Source organism: Myotis brandtii, unplaced genomic scaffold, assembly GCF_000412655.1.
Source record: "Myotis brandtii unplaced genomic scaffold, ASM41265v1 scaffold358, whole genome shotgun sequence".
Classification (NCBI taxonomy): Eukaryota; Metazoa; Chordata; class Mammalia; order Chiroptera; family Vespertilionidae; genus Myotis; species Myotis brandtii.
Window position 1 is genome coordinate 2,915,117 of NW_005363772.1, and position 20,980 is coordinate 2,936,096.

A 20,980-nucleotide genomic window follows, 5' to 3' on the forward strand; every position below is an offset into this window, starting at 1 on the left:
GCAGGGTAACTTTCGGACGTCCATCACATTCCCCTCCACTTGCATACTCCTGCCCTTTGTGCCAATTACGCTCATTGCAAGAGGAACTCATTGTCCAATTGCCCTCCTCCAACCTTTCCTCTGATTTCCAAACAAAATAATTTCTGCCACACTTCTTCAAGGAACTGTGGCACACTGGAAAAAGGCCACATGAGCAAATAACTCTATTCATTGTTTGCATGTGACTCAAGCAACTCATTTTGATTTCAGCTGGCTGAGGGGAACTATTATTTGAAGTACTGGGTGTTAACAACCAGGAAATCCTAGATGACCAAATGTCCTGTGCCCAATAAGTCTAAGCTGGGTATGAACCCCCCCTCCCACCCCCCTCCCCAATACACACACCAATAGGCGTTGGCCAATTAGGGTTTTGACCAACTCTGTATAAATGCTGGGCATAATGTTCCATATGGATTAGCTCATCAGCGTAGTTCAAGTCACCAATTTTTTGCCTCTCATGTCTCCCTAAGTAAAATAGCAATAATAACGACTTTCATACCAACGGATATGTTATTTAGAAACATGGTAAGAAATGAATAAGGCACTTAAAGTATCACACGTGAAATAGTTATACATATCCAATTTTATTAATAATAATTTATAAATTATACTTATCTGGTCTTGACATATATTAGAATCATGTCCTTTTTTTGCAGCAAATAGTGGAATCCTCTACTTTGGGGGGAAAACCGTCTACTGGTGAAATGAGAAGTACTGGTCTAATAATTTGATAAATTATCCAAGTCTGTGGAAACCTACCAGCTCATACATGATAACTGGATTTGTTTTCAGATTTCTCAAGTTTCACATGCATTTTAGCTCCTGTGCTTGGTTTTAGTCCTTTCTTCTATTAAATGGAATAGCTTTACAATGACGTCAGAGAGAGCAAATGAGTGACTAGAGGGGAGATAACAAATGAGTGACTAGAAGGCCTCAACTGGCCTCAGGGATTTTCTAAACACTGGAATCAGTTGTCAAATTTTGCAAATAGAAAGCTCACCATGGCCTCCCCATTCCCTATGTATGGCGTGGACGCCCCAATTTCACCCATTCAAGTGACTTTCCTGGTTCCTGTGGCATCTGCGTTTGTTTCAGATGCCTGATCCACTCTGTTTTGCAGTGTAGTATGTGTCACGGAATATTGGAAAGGGTCTGTGGGTCAGAATATGCCGATTTGTTATTCCGTGTTGCTTTAAGACCCGCTGAGGGAACACGCACCCTATAGCTACTCTTCCACAAAGCTCTTTCCTCTGCATGTGTAAGCAGCATCCCTTGAGTCTGTAATCTGGTATGCCATTATGCCATTCTACTGGGCCCTGGAGGGTAAGCTCTTTTCTTCCTAACATCTGTCATTTACTCCTTCTTTCCCCTAATCATAAGGAAGCCCCAATCTCCAATTTCACTGACCCCAGATCCCCTGTCTTTCCATTCATCTTAGTCCCGGGGCATGGAGGTAGGGGGTGGCTGTATCGCTGTTTGTAATAAAACAACTATAAACTAAAAAGAACATTCAAAAGAATGAACTGTGAGTGGAGAATATGACATAAGCACACAGTTCCGACTTGGATGAAATATCTTCCAGATATTATCAACCATCTAGAAACTGCATCCTCTTCATCAACAGAAAAAGTTCAATATTTAAGAAAATAAGCCCTTTTCTAAACTAACTTTTTAAGGGGAAGAAAATGATAAATTTTACATGTATACAATTTATTTATTTATATTATAGTCTTATATGATACAAACATTTTCTCATCTAAAAATGATATTTTAAGAAACATACTTTCATTAAACTATTCAGCATTAACTGATACTTTTAACCTCGTGTGGATTTTAACAAATAAATAGGAAAACATTTCCCTTAATATCAAAATCAAGGATGATTGTATGTAATGTCACTATATAAATATGAGAATGTTAACTAATACTTGTCTAGGTCAAATATTCCGGTTGCATTACAAACATATATGTAACATATAAATCAGATGTCAAATTTCTGCATTATTATCTTTGTCATGAATTAATAGCCTGCAAAATACCTTTTTTGTTTGCTTTGTTTTGTTCATTTTGCCCTGTAATCTCTAAGTACTTAGGCAGAAAAGAAAGAGAAGCACAACTGAGAAATATTTTAATTCTGAACAAATAAGAATCTTTTTAGTTGCAATCTTCTGGCTACTGCCCACAGGAGACAAGATGCTGAGAAAGGGTGAGCTACCACTAACCCAATGGCTTAGTCCTATAAAAAAAGAACTATCACAGTGTCAGGAAAGACTACACAGTTCATCATCTGAAAGACAGGTTGCTCTCATCTGTAAAAATTAATCTATTCTCTTGATGTTCAGACATCAAAAATATTTGATTTTGTGAGATAGGTCCCTAAACTAGAATATGCTCAATCTACCCCTTTTCTTTGCCCTACTCCCCAAACTCTCTGCCTAATTAAAATAGTTATCTAATGATGTTATAACAATGATGGTCTTGGATGAAAACAATGGATGCTTTGTTCTACTTAGGTTTTGGTGAAGACATTTAAAAAGAATCAAATATGTGAGAGGGTTTAAAGTTTTAATAAAGAATTAAGGGTGGTTAGTGATGGTGGAATTCTCATACACTTATTGATTGCCTAATAGGTTCAAAGTTCTGTGCTGCCCGCGGATATATATCTCAATTTCTTCGTCTCTGGACTATGGTACTTCAGCAACTGGTCAGGAAAATGGCTTTCATGTCGGACTGAAGAATTCTCAATTTGGGGAGAGGCTGGGATTAGGGGGGTGTCAAGAGATTCAGCTCAAAAATTTGTTGATCGAGGTTTCAACAGTTTCTCTCCAAGTCTACATTTTAACAGGGCTGGTCTAGGCATCCTTTCTAATCTACCTAGCCCAATGATTTGAGAATTTTAGGATCCAATAGCTTAAACTATATCAAAACAATCTCAAAGCTATAAAAACAGTCATAGCAAACCTTGCCCAGACCTTCAACCTTGGTGGTAATAAGGTCAGAGTTGAAGATTCTGGAGGCAATTTTTTGTTCTTGGGGGGCCAGGGCCAGAAGGTCAACTTGCAAAGGATCTCCCAGACTTGGGTGTCCTGTGCCTTGCTCTCTGGCCACACAGTGGTCCCCTAACACTTTCAATATCTCAATTTTGCTTTAACACTCTGAAAACATCATTTCTAAGAATAACAAGGGTATGGCAGGTTATTTTCTCTTTCCACAAATTCTAGTTGCATTAATTTAACATAAAAATAATCTGGGGAAGAGATTATTATCTTTCTACATTCTGAAAAGCTCTCACTAAATACAGTTTTAAAATATGCAATTGATATGCTTCATTTTCTTGAGTATTCAATAAAGTTCTTAGATTTTTCCCCTCCCTCCCCAACTGCAGGAATAAAACCACTCCGTTCCTTTTAAGCACAGCAAACATGAATCAAATAGCTTTTACTCCATATTTATAAAATGCCACTCTCGTAAGTTTCTCAGTATTTCCTGTCATCTTCAACCATTTTCATTTATTAATCTCAATATATTTTAAAGCACATATAACACTCAAAAAACTCTTCCCTGGGGCTTACTGTAGCTTTTTCTTCCCCAAATCTTTCAAAATCTTAGCCTATACATGATTGACATGCTTTTCCCGAGTTCTCTGAAGACCCCCTTTTGTGCTCTATATTGACAGAGCCCCTCTGGATCTGGGAGAAAGCAATCACATCCCATTGTGATGTCAGCTTGAGGGGCACAGGCTCCCAGCACTAGTTGCTAGAGCCGCAAACCCATTGCGTTGCATGTTATAAATAAGGACATTGCCCTGTGACAGCTACGGTTTGGAAGCACTAACATTTTTCTTTGCAACTCTCATTTTTTAATCTTTTTCACTTATTTTCTATAGTAAAAACTTAGCCACCCGAATATGACTTCCTGTATCACTGACCGACATGCCATAATTAAAAGAAAGAAAGTCCAACCAACCGTGACAAAGGCTGCAGTCAGCGTTTAAGACAAAACCGACTCTTTAACGACTTAGCAAAAGGTGGTTCTCCCTGCACGGCATCTCCTGCAGCCCTGCCTCTCCCTGCCCTCTCCGTCCATGTGAGCAAGTCCCTTCACGTTGCGTTAAGAAGGCGTGATGTGTGCTTTCCAGCCGCTGCATTTTTGAGTTTGGTCTTCTCAACCATGAAAACACAGTTATAAATTGTTCCCGGAGCTACACCAGGCAACATCTTGGCACTTGGTTGTTTTTAACTTTTCAACAATAGGCACTGTTCACTCCCCTCCAGCTCAGTTCTGTATTCAGTGGTCAGGCAGGGCGCTGATGAAAGGCCAGTCACGGCTCTCCCCCATGGTATCAGTGTGGCGGCATGTGATGATTCACATGGGGTGTGTTTGATCCGAGAAAGCCCAGTCTCTGCTTATTCTTCCTTTGTTCTGTCATCTGGGGAGAAAGAGACAGTGTGTTGAGCTGATTTCCTCACTCTCTCCCAGTGCTGGTGGGCCACACCGTTTTGGGTTAACATTTCCCAAGCACCTACAGGGCTGCCTTGGGATCGTAGAGAATATGTTTCTTCAAAACAGAGAGAATATTTTTAAAGTGCATTTCCATAAACAGAGAAAGCAAAGCAAACCCCGTCTCTGTGGGTAAGAAACAGGAACCATGGTTCTTTTAAAGCAGCCCTTGCTTGTCACAGTCACCCCCCAACACCAGAGTCATTTTAACAGCTCCCACAGTCACTTTCGATATTATTTTTACAGATGCTAACAATTTTACACGATGTAGGGGATGATTATAGCGATGACAGATACTAATGATGATCTGCCTTTCCAATGAGTTTAATTACTCTGATGGCAGAAAATATGAGTTTCTATCAAAAAAGTGCAAAGAGGTCTTTGTATTTTGGCATCCGTGCCTTCCTTCCCCCTTTCACAGAAGGAGAAGGTTCACACAAGATGGGGAGGTGGCGAAGCAGAAGCCCCTGCTTGCTGAGATGTTCCAACAGTACAACGTGGGCTTTCTTAATCGGAATTTATAAATTCCACAAGCTTGCTCCCAGGAGTCTCTGGGTCTCCCGCACTCAAGGTGGTGAATGCCTCCCCCTCACTCAGCCCCAGCTCCCAGAACCCACTGACCTGCTCCTTGAGCTCTGCCAGCTGACCCGACAGCTGTTTGACCAGACTCATGGTCGATTCCAACTTCTCCTGCAGGTTCCGAATCTCATTTTGCTCATTGTCACCTTCATTGCTAACAAGGGACATGGCTCGCATCCGAGGAAACCAATCCAAGTTCTTCTCCTAAAAGCAAATAAATATTCAGGAACAAGGGAGTAGGTATGGAAGGAAGCCTGGAGACTGTTTATAGGTGATCATTATTATTAACAGATAAATCAAACATTTTTAAGCACTCTTTTTAGCCACGGATGGGGAGGGGCTGAGGGTTGGAATGAAGTGGGGGTTACATATTGCTCTTCACGAGCTGGGGGAATATCTTAACTATTTCAACAAACTTCCTATGGGCTCCCAGGGAGGTCCGGGATACAACATTGAGAACAGCGCCCTGAACCCTGCAGGCATTCAATGAATCTTGGTGAATGATGAGGTAGGCTCTGGAGGCTGGGGGAGCAGATCCAAATGTGTGGGTACAGCACAGGCCTGAGCTGTTTCTCCTCCCCACCTCCCCCCGGGCACAAAAGAGAAAGGGGTGGAGGAACAGGAAAGTGGTAAAAGAAATGTTTCAGTTCCAGCCACCCACGCAAGTTTACCTCCCACTTCCCCAAGACAGGCTCGGAGCGGGCTCAGGAAGAGGGAAGTGGGAGGGCATGGCCCTAGGTTACTCTGTCTGCTCCCTTTGGAAACATTTTACTACAGAAGGGTGAGGCTTCATAGTCAGACTTCCCCAGAGGGCAACAGCTGGTCCCACTTCTGTTTTTCTAGGTGGAGTTGGTGCAGGTATGTGTGCATGCGATTCCCCTTCATTGCCGTAGAGACAAAGGGATAACCAGATACCCAGGCCTCTTGGAAACTGCCTGATAGCCCGACATCATAGAATCACTGTGCGTTACTTACATTCCATCTTGAATCCTCAAAAAAAGCCTGCAAGGGAAATCACACTGTCCCCATGTTACAAATGAGGAAACAAGCGACCCCAACAGTTAAACTACCCACGTCACCAACTAGGAACTGGGAGAGCTAGGATGTGAAGTCTTTGAAGTGGGGTGTGTTCCCACCACTGGCCGGGTATGTCAGTCTGCATCCTTACTTACCAGTTTCCCTAAGTCACCTTCTCCCAACATCTCCAGAAGTGACCTTCCTGCTTAAAATGTTTTCTACTCCGGAAAAGCCCACTACAAAGTGGCCATAGAGACTTCTGCCTGGCAGATCCTTAGAATGAGCGATAACACAGTACGTTCCTCCCTAAGATACAGTGGAAAGGCCCAACCTACATATCTCTGCTCTTCTGTCCGATTCTCACCCAGCCCTTGGGTTGGTTCTTTTTTTCTTTTTGGTAGTTGTTGTTCTAGTCTGAGAATAGCAAGTTCTTAATAATCCCCTACTCCCAATGGCAATGAAAAGGGATGATAAAGGATTAAGGATAAAACATCTTAAAGAGTTTTAAACTGCATTTAAACTGCTGTCGCTAATTAGCATTTCAAAAGGAGAGTGGTAACTTTATTCTGAAATGCAGAGTGACAGCCAGATTCATTCATTCTATCAATCCTTCCCCATCTATTGCCAGATATTTAGAGATGAAAATCAGAGAAGACAAGATGTTGCTCTCAAAGAGCTTGTGGCTTCAGACAGCCCTCAGAGAAAAGTGGACAGTGCATTACCTATACCAAAATCACCTGGGCTGCTTGTTAAAATTGCAGATTTCCACCTCATCTCCTCTCACCAAGTCGACCTCTTAGGGGTTGTGCATTATTCCTTCGTGCACTAAACTTTAAGAACTCGGGTCTATAAAAACACAGAAGATAGATGACAACCCTGGGGTAGTGGCAAAATAGGGAGATGGAGTGAAGGGAAAAGAGCAGAAAAAGCTGGTGTGGGGAATGGCAAGTCAAATAGGGGGCCCGTTAAATGCCTGTAACTGACAGGATGGGCGGCCTAGTGGGGTGGGAGACCATGCCTTCTAGTGACCACAGCAAAGACTATTGGTCACCAACAGCCCAGGTCGGTTGGTGGAGGCAGAGAGCTGGACTAATAGAGGATAGGGTATCCCCTGGAATCGGTGCCAGAAAGACTAAGGTGAGAGGAGGATAAGGATGACAGCAAAGCAGTGATTGGATTGAGGAGCATGACTGTGGGGACTGGTAGGAAGGATGGAGAAGAAGACACCTGTGCTGAAGGTTCTATAAGCACCGAATCCTTTCAACCATCCAATGAACGTCAGCTCTCTTATCTCTTTAGTGTGTGGATTAAGTACAGTATTATCTATTATCTGAACTTTACAAATGAAGAAACTGAGGCTAACCAATGTTTTAGCTGAGATCCCAACCCAGATCTGTGTGCATCGAGATTGCTTGGTAAGACTGGAGACTGTGGATAGAAAGTGCAATAATACATTTTAAAATTCGAAAAGTAGAACAACTTTAGGAAGTAAAAATTCTACGATGAGAGTCCTTTAAATCTGATAAAATATTGGCGAATTTGGGGAGTCAGTATTTAATGGGGACAGAGTTTTATTTGGGGGGAGATGAAAATTCCCTGGAGAGAGATGGTGGTGATGGTTGCATAACAATGTAAATGTACTTACTGCCACAAAACTGTGCACTTAAAAATGGTTAATTTTATGTTATGCATATTTTACTACAATTTAAAAAATCACTGTATTTTCAGAGGCTAATCTTTTGGATGAATCAGGCCCAAAGTCCTTGAAGTCATCCTGGGGGAGGTCAGCGATAGGGTGTATGAGGGGGCTGTGGGCAGCCATGGGCCAAAATCTGTGATGAATGTATAGGAGTGCCCAGGCAGTATTGGAGGACAGTGGTGTGGAGGCTTGGAAAATGCATTTCACGTGAGGGTGAAGGCGTGGTGATGTCTTGGCGATGGGGAGCCGAGTCTGCTGACTCTCTTCTAAGGCCCTTAGTGTCGAGGGGTTGGGAAGATGGCCCATTGCCACCAGCTGGTTAAAAGTGAAGTCACGCCTCTTGAGAGAACCAAGAAGCAGCACTTGGGGAGATGAGAGTTGGTCTACAACGGCAGACTCCAGGGGGTTGATGGGACAGAAGGGTTTGAGAGCCTTAGATAGCTGAGCCTGGGGAGAGAAGGTGACATAGCGATACCCAAGGTGTGGATGGTGAAAACATCAATTTTCAGAAAGTTTTCAAAAGAAACAGAGGCAAAATATTCTCATGCTTAGAGAGCAGGTGGTAAGTGAGCCAAAGAGAACATGGGTGAGGTTTCATGACATGACCTGCAAAGAGGTTACTGTATTCCTGAGTCTCTTGGCTCTTGAGGAAACAACCAGCTCTTGGGGGACCATCACCCCAGCCTTTGGGCTACAGGACTCTCTTTCCTTGCACATTTTTTCTTCCCTTATTCCTAGTTCATACATTCATTTACTAATTCTTACTGTGTTTTCTATGTCTGTGCTGGGCACTGGGAAAAGAATAGTGAACAACACCCAGCTCATTCTCATGCTTATGGAATTGACAGTCTACGTGGAGGGAGACTTCAATCAAAGGATGAGAAAAACAACAGCAAGCTGTGCTTAGGGGCCGGGTAGGAAAGTACATGATAGACACTCTCATCCTTCCTCTAAGTCCCTAAAAATCATTCTCTCTTTTAATCCTTTTTTGGTTTTTCTCATCTTTCTTTCACTGCTTGTATCTTTCTGTTTTTGTCGTTTGCTTGTTTCTCAGTCTTTTCCCTCCTACTTCTGTGCATTTTGTTTCATTCCTTCCTTCCTCTGTATATCAACTGGCCATAATCTGAAAGAAAAAATGTGTAATTATGATTTTTTTCCATATTGAATGCTTTGTGGTTTCTTTTCTTGGTTTTTAAAGAACTTGACTTGAATGTCTTACATCTCTCACTGAAATGGGAGAAAAACACACACAACAACACACCAACCTAAATTGTCTTTGTCCTCTTTTTTTCGCATAAAGCCAGTCTTTTAAAGCTAATTTCCGTAACTGATGTTTCTTCAAATTAGTGTAGAAAGTACATCCTTTTCACTAAAATTAAGTCAAATACAACAGTTTTCTTAGAATAAATGCTGCATGTGCTTTTTCATTCAAAGTGGCTCCCAATTAAATATTCCAAGGTTCCTCTCTCATCCAATGGCACCCCGAGTGGCCTCCATGCAAGGCTCACCCTGAGTGGGTGAGAAAGTTCAGACCAGGACTTGAACCTGAACCAGAACTGCAGGACAGACACCCAGAACAGCGGCCAGTGCACAGGACCCCACTTCCTCACCATGCCAACTTGTATGTGTCCGCCCTCCAGCAAAGCAGTTAGATCTGATTGGTTACTTCTCGGTTACTCATACATGCTGTGTACATCTCATGATTATGATGAGCAGATTCCCATGCTGACTTGGGTTAGTCAGTATGAAATCATTTCCTTATTTCACCAGGAATGAAAATATTTGACCACAGGGTAGTATATAGCCAGGGAAGTTGCAGATTGACTGTTAGACTCTGAGGCTGCAATGTGAGATCCCAATGTCTTGGTGGGTGGAAATTCAGAGCTTCTCAAATACAACTGGTCATGTCTCTGAAAAGGGACACACAGGGCTTGCTAAGCACACCCCTCTTGGTCTCCCTGAATTCTAACAATAATGTTCCTTTCTAGATGACTAGAAGATGATTCGATAGGAGTGTAAAAATCTTTCAAATAGTCCCTCCAGCAGTCAGATCAGTTTTACTTATTTAATTTTGTAGTTATTCAATAAAATGTTTAGGTTGTCAGTGTCAGTCAAAGCTTAGCCTGCTTTGTTTTCATGTGTGGTTCTTCAATGTGATGCCCCATTTACAGGAGAGAGGCAACACAGTATAATGCAAAGAGCACTGACCTAGGAGTCAGGACACTGGGTTCTGGTTTTAGCTCAGCCAAAAACTAGTTATGTGATAGAAAAGGGAGAAAAAGTCTTACTCCCTGAGTCTCGGTTTCCTCATCTGTACAACTAGCACATTACCCCAGGTGTCTCTATGCCTCTTCCAGCTTGTTATTCTGTGAGTTATGAATTCAAGGCAGACATTAAAAATCAAATTGCTGAGCCAAATATGGAGTTCACCAAGTGAGCTAACAGAAACACAGCATTCAGGCTTAGACAGAAGTCTAAGATTGGGGCCCAGTAATCTCCCAGACACCATTCCTGCTTTCCTGGGTTTCTAGCCTCATTCCTAATGAACACACCACATGTGTATGACAAGTGTTACTCAAGGAGGGCAATGAAGAGGCTGCTCTCACAGGAGTTTAGTTGCAGGCCCTGGGTCCATAAGGAAGAAAAGATGGACTGGAAGTGGAGAAAGGATCCAACTGTGTCCTTTGAAATTCAACTGGATTGACATATAATTGGTAAATTTTTTTTTCTAAAATGTAAATCAAAACAGCTTTCTGTATGTCCTGTCTGATATTTTGATAGGGCTCTCCTGAAATTTCTCTCAAATGTAATCATCATATTCATCTCCACTGTATGTGACTTATTAGGAGGAAAATTAAGAATAATAAATTACAAAATAATAAATTTATATGTAGAACTCAAGGAAAATCATACACACACACACACACACACACACACACACACACACACACACAATGCCTATACAGAAAATACTATTTCTAGAGAAAAAACATTCCCAGAAATCTTTTAACACTAGAGTCATCAAATGCAACACAAAAACAAATGGAATTAAAATCTGTTTTAACAACTGTATATGTTACTGTTTGAACTTCACTGTCTCCCCCCCCCCCCCCCACATATATGCACATATAGGTTTGTCTCACACAAAGAAATGAGTAAACCTTCTAGAAGACTATGTAAATTCCTCCTTTGGAATAAAAAATGCTCTTTTTTTCCCTTTGAGAGCAAACTACTTAATTAATAGTTCCCAAATCTCAAAATTGCACAGGGGAGCTCAGTGAAGGGCCCCACACGTGGCTATCATGCCAGAGCTTTGCCCATCATAATCTGATTAAACTGAGTTTGCAGTTGGCCAGCTCACCAGCTGATTTTTTTTTACTAGTCCTAATATTAAGACATTTTACCAAATTGTTCTTTAACTTGTTCAGTCTATCCTTATGTCTTTTCCTTTGTCTTCTAAATACTACCCAAGCAGAGGGAAAGAGTTGGTTGTCCTCTAAGCCTGTCTCCCCTGGGCTAGCAGCATCAACATCATTGGGAAATGGTTTGAAATGCAAATTCTCAGCCATACCCCAGACCTTCAGAATCAGAAGTCTAAGATTGGGGCCCAGTAATCTGTGCTTTAATAAGCACTAAAAGTGATTCTGATGTGTACTGAAGTTTGAGAACAACCACTCTAATTCAAAACCAAACCAGTGATATCTTAACATCACCAATCATTGGATGAACCTTAAAGAAAACAGGGCCATCTGTAATAGTGTCAACAATAAAAAAGATTAAAAAATCATCCTTAAACAATAAAAAACAATCCTTATCTGTGCCCATGTTATACATTGATTGAGTAATCATATAATTTGTTGGCTTAACAAGGATACAGTTGAGCATAAAAGGAGTGTTATTAGAAACTTTGCAGAGCCCTGGCCAGTGTGGCTCAGTTGGCTGAGTGTTGTCCCATGCCCTCAGAAATCGGCTAGGGTGCATTCCCCAGTTGTGGGCTATATCCCCAGGAGGGAGAGTGCAGGGTGCAGCCAAGTAATGTATCTCTTTCTTATCAATACGTGCTCTCTCCCTTCCCCTTCCTCTCTCTTTAAAAATCAACAAAAACATATTAGGATCAGGATTATGATTTATGGTACCTGGACCAACTAGTTAGGGGAATGAAAGTGTTTTGTAACAGTATCTGGGCTGCCTCTGTAAATAAGAAAATTGTATTTATGTATTAAGTTGCTGAGAGGATGATTCTGAGGTATTATTTATTAGAAATTCGTAATTTGGTCACTTAGAAATTTCCTATCAAAAGGGGGTTTGACATATTTCTCATGGGAGTATTCCATACCTAACACTCTCATTATTCCTCATTCTTTCTTTTTCTCTTATAAAATGGATGGATATTAATACTCCTCTGAAATTTCTCCTTAATTCCAATGACCTTCTCTAAATAATTCATTTTTTTCTCTTAGTTTTATTTTCTATATCATCAGTAGCTTCTCTACCGTCTCTGAACTGTTTCAATGTCTATCACCAATAGCTGGAGCATGGGCATGACATGGAGACCTAACAATAAACTCAAAGTTGGACCAAGATGATGTGCCAAGTTGAACCCAAGAAATCTTACACTCAGGCTGAACTTCCCATCAGCATCAAAGAGCTAAAATTTCTTCACTAGATTCTTCAAAGAGGACATCATGTGGATTGAGGATGCTGAATTTAAAAAAATCTGAATTGAGTCCAAACCAATATGTTCTTCTAGGATAGGGGCCAGCAAGGTGTGCTGTCAAAATGGGACTGAACTCTTTAAGATTACAGCTTTGCAGAGCATAGCAGTGACCACTGTCTAGATGGCTCTGGGACTTGGAGCAATTACAGGATGGTGCACAGCTTGAAAAGAATCTTACTAAGGCTGCCAATGCATCAATAGCTGACTAGCTGCGTCCACAGACAATGTTGTTCTGAACACAATGAGCCCAGCAGCTGGGACATGGGAGAAGAAATGAGGTAACTTAAAGTAGGATGAACAAGGAAAACTTCAAATGGGGCAGAGCTATGGGCTGCCCAGGATGCAGTGAGGCTGAAAGAAGAGTGTGGTCCACTGTCACTCCAGATGATGGTGGGTGTGGCTCTTTTTGAATAATGGCTCCTAGGCTGATCACAATAAGATGCAAAGACACAAAAGGCCCAAAGTTTTCATGAACAGGAACAGCAGCCATGAGTCACAGAGCAGTTTGATATAAATGCAATGTAGAAACAATTATTGATCATGCAGTAGGTATTACCTTTCTCATCTTTCATGCAATTTCACAAATTTTTCAGCTGATGCTATTTAGGTTTTATGCATTTTTCCATACTTGAAACATTTCCCTGGTTGTCTTTACTTGTTTTTCAAGTCTTCTATAGCAATCTGATAGAAGACTTGAAAAACTGAAAACAGAGGCTGAAGCAATTCCTACATGTAAAACTCATTTCTGACACATGATGGAGCCAGTCGATAAAATGCTATAATGCCTGGTTATGATTGGCTGCTGATGAGAACTCAGATGCTGCCCTGAGACATTTCATAATGAGCAGTGACCAACTTTTAAATTGCTTCCTAATTTGAGTTTATTTCTTGTCTCCTCAATTAGAGGATGCACATCTTGAGAGTTGAAACCATGTATATACCCTCATGTTAATGGCCCCCATAGCAGCCTGGGCAGTTTTGTTCTCACATTTTTCTTCCAATTTGCTTCTTCCCCCATTGCCCTCCTTTTCACTGCAGACCTGCTCACTCCCAGGTTCCTCACCCTCTCTGGCTGGGACACTGTTGTACAATAAATAATCTGACTGGTACTGGTCTTTGTCCCTGGTCTCTAAGGGAAGACTCTAAATCCTTGGAATTTCCTGAATAAAAGACTTGAAAAACTGAAATAGATGCTGAAGTAATTTCTACTTGTAAAATGAGAGAAATGTCATTGTTATTCATAAGGTCCATGATCACACCTGCGTTTATGCTAATGAGGTGACAGTGGTGAGCCCCTCATTAGCTTCAGGATGGGGGATAGTTACCAGAAAGACCAAGCACAAATGGCTAGAGGTTGGGACTTTGAGTAAACCCAACCTCCAGGGTGGGGAGGGAGGCTGAAGATTAAGTTCAATCATGTGGCCCGTGATTCAGTCTTATAAAAGCCTACTAAAACCTCTGAACTCTGAGGCTCAGTGAACTTCCTGGTTGGTAAACACACTGATGTGCAGAAAAGGCGATGCCCCGGATTCCACAGGAGAGGCATGGGAGCTCTGTTCCCTCCCAGACCTTCTCCCATGTGTCTATTTGGCTGGTCCTCCTGATTTTTACCCTTTATAATGAAACTGTAAAGATAAATATAATGTCTTTCTGAATTCTGCGAGTTGCTCTAGTGAATTATTGAACCTGAGGGGATTGTGGGAACCACTGAAATTGCAGCCAGTCTCAGAAGTGCGGATGGCCTGGGGACACCGGAAGCATGGTTGGTGCCTGAAGTAAGGGCAGTTGCGTTGGGGTCACGCCCTCTAACTTATGGGGGTTGTGCTAACTCTGGGTAGTTAGTGCCAGAATTGAATTGCAGTGCCCCTAACTAGGGTTGGAATGGAATAGCTGGGTCAGAATAGGCTCCAACCTGGTTGTGGGCCATGTGGCAATCAGCTGCTGCAGGTGGCAAGGGGGTGGGAGGGTGTCCCAAAAGCAATGGACAAGCAATCAGGAAATGAGGCTAGTTGGGCATCTAATTTTCCAAAGTGTTGCTGGTCTGAGACCTATAAGTAGTTGGCATTTCGGAAGAGCTACAGAAGATAGAACATAGTCAGAGACCTGCGGCTCTATACACAGGATATGGCAGAAGGATTTATCCAGGGTGTGGTTATGGCAAAAGAATACAGGGAAAAAGGATGATGTTTGATTGTGATCTTAAATAAATCCTCTCTTTTACCCCCTACCCGTTCTGCCTGAAGGGTTAGGAGCAATTTGAAATCCACCAGCCTGTGCATTTTCTCTAGTTTAAACGATTTACTCTAGTTTGTTCTACATAGCCCCTTGTCAGGAGTGAATTTTGTGTGGTACAAATAATCAATGCTGTTGAATCAAAATGTGAAAGCACTGATATATTTTTTAGAATAAATTTTTCTAGCTTAAAATCTAAACTCCTTTCCTAGCCCAGGGGACCCTAGGAGATTCAGTCTTTGTCCTTCTCCTGCACCCTCTTCCTTCCTCAGTAGGCCCAGCCACAGGGGCTATCCTGGTAATCCTCCTCACAACCCACCATTCCTGCTAGAAATTGGCTCTTTCTGACCCCTAGGTCTTTCCAGGACTTGCTTACTTACTCCATCGAGGTCTCTGCTCAGATGTTACCTTCCTAGAGAGGTTGTTCTTGACAATGCAATATAATATACCTCCATCCCTCACTACACCTTTTGCTTGCTTTGTTTTTTCTCATTGTTCCCTGACATGACCTACATTATACACTTGTCTATTTCCAACAATAGAGTGCAAGTTCAAGGAGGGCAGGGCTTTGTCTCAATTGTTCTTAGGGCCTAGAATAGTGTCTAGCACATAGTTGACTTCCGATAAATGTTAGGCGAATAAACATAGAAGCCAAAATAGAGGATGCAGAAGGAGAAAATAATTCTGCTACTACTGCTGCTTTTTCACAAGGGTCTGGAGGTGAGGGGTACTCAGGTAAAAGGCGAAGTGACTTGTGCAGGGAAGGTATACGCTCTGTGCTAACATTAACCAAGGTGCACCCACTCTAGACAGTCCCCCACTGAGATGGGGCTTACATGTGCAGAGATCCAATAGAGCAGGCTGTGATTTAAAGGGCAGGGGGTTCTGAAGGCAGCCCATTCTACGAATCCCAGCTTTGCCCCTCATTAGGTGTCTGATTGAAGAAGATTCTTATTGAAGTTGCTTCCTCTGAAAATGGGAAAATAATGCCTATCTTTTAGAATGTCTGTCAGGATTTGCTGAAACGATGTTGGAAAATGAATGCCATGCAGAAGCTTCTGGTGGGCGGAGAATGGAATGGGAGCGAGGGCAGGGCACTGAGGGTGCAGCATGTAGAAACATATGTTTGGGGCAAAGAGAATGAGAGTGGGAGGAGAGGTCTGTAACCTATGGGATTATGACATCCCTGAAGTCACAGATTTTCAGAGACAAGAACAAGGAGTCACCCTGACGTGAGCTGTTACATTTTCCCACATCAAGTGCTACTTGGGAATTTCAGAGGGATTTCCCACCACTCTGTCCCACCCCACGGCTTCATAACCTTGTGGAAACGAGGAGCCTATTCATTTGTTCCATATCCGCAAATGCAACCTTTGCCTATACGTGCCTACTTTTTAAAAATGCAAATTCCTCAAGTTGCCATGGCTCTCAGAATCTACCGTCTGAAAATCACTGACACATGGAGAGAAAAGGGAGGCCACCTCAGAAGGGAAGAAATCTATTTTTGTCTCAGTTTCTTTGCAAGAGCTCTGGCCAGAGGGGCGGCACCCCTCCCAGTCAGAGCTGACTCCGTTTGTCTATCTGGACTGGGACTTAGAAAAAGAGCTAAGAGGCTTGTTTCCAGGGCTATTTTAGCCCTGCTCTATTTTACTAAACGAATAATCCTTTTACTTCCTCCTTTTCTGTTTATCTTACCCGAGGGGCACAGAGAGCCACTTTGACACATCAAGTTGATCTCTTCTCTCATCACCACCTTTCTTCAAAGGTCACTGTTTCAGGGAAGTGATGCTGACCTTTTGCTTTGCCTGGTACCCAAGCCCGGGGTCATGCTATGAACTGTGTTAAAGAAGCCTTGACTTTGGAGCCGTATTTGGCTTTGCCGTAGTTTGTGCTTGAAAATTAGATTATAGGAGATGTGTGCACTTTGGCCCGGTCTCTGGCTTCAATACGAGGCCAGTGGATGCGTGCCTACTTAACTTCGGAGCTGACAAGGCTTTTTAGTGCCCTTACAAACAGGATTTATTTGGATTTAAAATTTATTGCCAGGAATGGAAAACTGATGGTTTTGCCAGTGTTGGTAGCCAAGGCTTCCAAGATCCCGTTGAGAACTCAAGTTTATCCTTAGCTCTCCAACAGATGCTCCGTTACAGCCTATAAATGTCACCAAGCAGACAGGAATACTTTTTTTTCTATTATGATTTTAATGTAATTTGAGTACATCTTTGTGTAACAGTTATAAATATTTTTAAAAGGCATTGTAGTTGTTCACCCCAAAGTTTAATCATTTTTTTTTAATATTTGGGATACTTACTTAAAACTTAAAAGAATATCACCCAGAGCCTCACAGTTAATTGTGTTGTGTTGGGAATTATGTTACCTATTGGAATTAGAGCAACATCTATTCAACATTATTTAAGTATTTGATTATGATCTATAAGCCTGGTCATGATTTATGTATTATATAAGCACAGTTTCCCCACATTTCTGTCCATCAGAGTCAATCTTTGTCTCTCCTGCCTCATTCTTTAATTTGCTGAAAAAATGTGGGGAATGATTTGGCAAAACAACTATATAATACAGATTGTATTGGTATAGATTATCCACAATTACCAACTACTGGCAAAAAGATTTAATTATTTTAACCTAAGATACAGGTGCCTTTTGGCTAATACCCAAACCAACCAAACAAAAGTTATTTAAAATTCATTACAAAAGCCTTCTTTCCTAAAGGAATAATCATCGGATTTCTTTAAGCAACAATGTGCCCAGTTGCATGAGAAGTATGTCTCAATTTTCAAGATAAAATACATTTACATGCAATGTTCCAATAACACGCCTAGTACAAAAAGTGAGGGAGAGGATTTTTTGATGTGTACTATCAGGTTAAGCTGCTAATTTTAAAAAATCTTTTTTATACTAACAACCATTTTATTACACGAACAAATTTTAGAGGATAAAAGATGCACTGTGCAGTGTAAACTCTTTGTCAGCCAAATCCCGTTTTTAAAAAATTGTTGACAGTATTACAGATGTCCTCCATTTTCTCCCTTACCCCTCCCCCCAGCTCCACCCAGCTCCTGCCCCATCCCAGTCTCTCCTGTGCTATTCCCTCAGTCACAGTTTCACCACCTTAATTGCATGGAATCCCATTGTAATAAATACACTTAGGACGGCTGATGCAAGGCAGCAAGGCATTTCTGATACGCCCAGTTTCCAAGTGGTCAGGGATCCAGGGGCTGGAAGGCACTGCATTCCTGGGCTTCTAGCTGGCGTCAAAGTGCTAACACCCCATTAAACAGACTGGAATCACTGAGTGGTGCACAGAGCTGTGTGCCACCTGGTCCAGTTCCCCCATGGAACTGATGAGGGCGGGATTTCGCTCACGCTGGTCACTGTCAACTGACCTTCAGCCTGAGCTGAAGATCAAACCAGGAGCGCCTAAGAATATGCTCTTCATCAAAACTAAAACAATGTACACAGCGCTTCTGGAGCCTAAATGCCAATTAACATTTTAGGAAACATGTCTTTCCATACTCCCTGATGTCACATGCCCTTAAGGACCACTAGCCTTTTCTGTTTAGTGCCTGGCACATAAACCCAGCAAGAACTCGGATATTTGGGGGTTGGATGCACACTGCAAGACTGTTTGTAGACTTTTACAGATGTGATTTCTTTAAAATACATAAAAACATATCAAGTTCTCTTAGATGTGAAACGCAAAATGTCCTTACTGTCATCCCTCCCCCACCTGCTATTTTCAGTTAGTCACTGATTACTTGTAATTATATCTCTACTATGTCTCTCCAATCACACCCTTTTTTCTACTCCATAAAACCAGTGTCACAAGCTGCTTTTCTGCTCAAACACTACCATTTTCCAACCTATAAAATCTAAAATTTTGGTCTCTTGGTATAACACTGAAGCCTCACCGTTACGTGGCAACCCAACCTCATTTACAGTATGTTCTCTTGCATCCTAGTCAGTTCCTTCACTTCCCTCATCACCTCTTTGTAATGTCGTTGAAGGAATGCATAACTGGGAGACACAAAATAAGGAACCTACTGGCAGTGGATCTTGGGTAATTTGTTCTCTGATCCTCCCTTGGGAGAGGGATTCCAGAACTGACCTGGGAGGCTGAACTAGTTCTTGCAGCCTCAGATTCTCTGAGCCCAGGCTTTATCATTTCAACTCCCATTTTGATTTGTGGGCAAAAAGTTGGTAGATAGGAAAAGAAAAATGAAGGAGAAACCATCCATAGAATTCTCAAAAATTGGTACTATTTCAATCATAGAGTACTTTAATTATTTCATTGCTTTTTCATATTTGTTGTTTCATTTTATTCTCTCACGAAACTCGTCAATAGCAGCCCTACTTCTTCCCAAGACACACGAGAGAAAACTGAGGCACACACCTGTCATTGCCTAACCAGTGCCACATAGGTCATGGGAAAGTCAGGAGTAGGATGCAAGCTTTTGATTTCCAGGTCACAGGACCCTCTCCCTGGAGATCATGAAGCATTGCAATTCCTTTATATGATCTCATCTTATAAAAGAGTCCTACACATCACTCTATAGAATGGACATCTCGGAGAACCAAGATGGCGGTGTAAGGTACAGGCCTGTGCGTGCTGCCTCCCACAACAACATCGAGACTACCAACTATAAGACAAACAGCTATCATTCAGAACCATGGGAAAGCTGGCCCAGTGGAAGCTCTAGAATGGACATCTCTAAAATGCTTGCAATTAGACGTAAAAACTCAACTCCTGATAAATGAAATGTGTATAATGACTCCTTATGGATAAAATGTCTCTCAGAACAAAGAAAGACCCAACTGTTAATTAACTGGTAGAATTAACACATCTAATGCAATTCTGTCAATCAGAAGGAAGACAGCTCGGAATAAATGGGGCAGGAGGCAGCAAAACTGACTTGAGCCTAGTGCTCTGTGGGGCACATCTGGCGAGACTCCACATGTTCCTCAGGGAAGATAAAATGAAAGTACTAGTATTAATAAGAGTAAAAAGTATGATACTCTAGGTTCTGTCATATTTATACTTATTATCTCTTAGCACACTATGTTACTTATTTTGTTGATTGCCTGCTACTAAAACATAAACTTCATGAGGGTAGGGATTTTTGTCTGTTTAGTTTACTGCTCTTCTTCAGTGCCTAACAGAATGCCCAGCACATAGTCCGCACTTAATAAATAGTAATGAACGGGCTTTCACAATAACCCTAAGGTAGGCACCAGTCCTGTCTCATTTTACAGAGAAGCAAACCGACACATCAAGGGATTAGGTGTTTCTCAAGGTCACAGAGCTGGTAAGTGGTAAAGTCAAGACTCACACAGGATTCGCGTTCTTTTAAACTCATCTATAGCTGTGTGCAGTGATGAGGCTGTGTCTGCTTCTCTCAGACTGATCCACTGAACATTCATATCATGCATCTCACTCCCTTCCTTTGTTCCAAACCTCTGCCTATTAAGTAACCTTCTGATTATAATCTGATTTCTCAGGAAACCTTACACTGACCAGCCATCATGCATGGCCGTTCTGCTTGCATATTATAACTTACCTTGTTAACTCAACGCATGGGTGTTCTGATTTATCCACATCTCTGTCATTTGATTCTGATTACTATGTTCCCACCCTAATTCATTCTGTGTGCCCTGATGGCGTCAAGAATGTGAGCCTGCAATGATTAGCACAGGATGTAGAATTTATCACCTAAGAAAAGGCCTATCTGAAGCCCTGTCCCTGAGAAATCATTGGTGAGCTGCCCCGGGTCAGCCTCCCCAATATCATTGCATTCCCATTTGATTGGATAGAGCATTTGTAGCAAAGCAGTATTCTATCTACAGTCATCTGGTAAATTTTGGGAATGACAACAATGAACATAAGTTGTGAAACGAAGTTGACTGGCTCAGCTAGGGTACCAAAGCAAGCCACAGTTTTATGCTGGGGTTTACTACTAGCAAGGTTAAACTGGAAACTCAAAGCAAGTCCATTTTCTTTTTTTTTTAAATATATTTTATTGATTTTTTACAGAGAGGAAGGAAGAGAGATAGAGAGTCAGAAACATCGATGAGAGAGAAACATCGATCAGCTGCCTCCTGCACATCTCCTACTGGGGATGTGCCCGCAACCCCAGGTACATGCCCTTGACCGGAATCGAACCTGGGACCTTTCAGTCCAC

The 20,980-nt window shown here is 41.8% G+C and overlaps 1 protein-coding gene across 3 annotated transcripts in view; it reads right to left on the bottom strand.

Annotated features, from left to right (window-relative positions):
• Positions 1–610: 610 nt before the first annotated feature.
• The window catches only part of ITPR2 (inositol 1,4,5-trisphosphate receptor, type 2), a 401,602-nt gene continuing 381,232 nt past the window's right edge, over positions 611–20,980 (bottom strand). For all 3 annotated transcript variants that reach the window (XM_014544263.1, XM_014544267.1, XM_014544268.1), the window contains 2 exons: positions 5,161–5,322; positions 611–4,468 (listed from right to left, as the gene is read on the bottom strand). In XM_014544263.1, the coding sequence (XP_014399749.1) occupies positions 4,382–4,468; positions 5,161–5,322 (249 nt within the window). In that variant the 3' untranslated portion in view covers positions 611–4,381. The remainder of the gene's footprint in view (positions 4,469–5,160; positions 5,323–20,980) is intronic.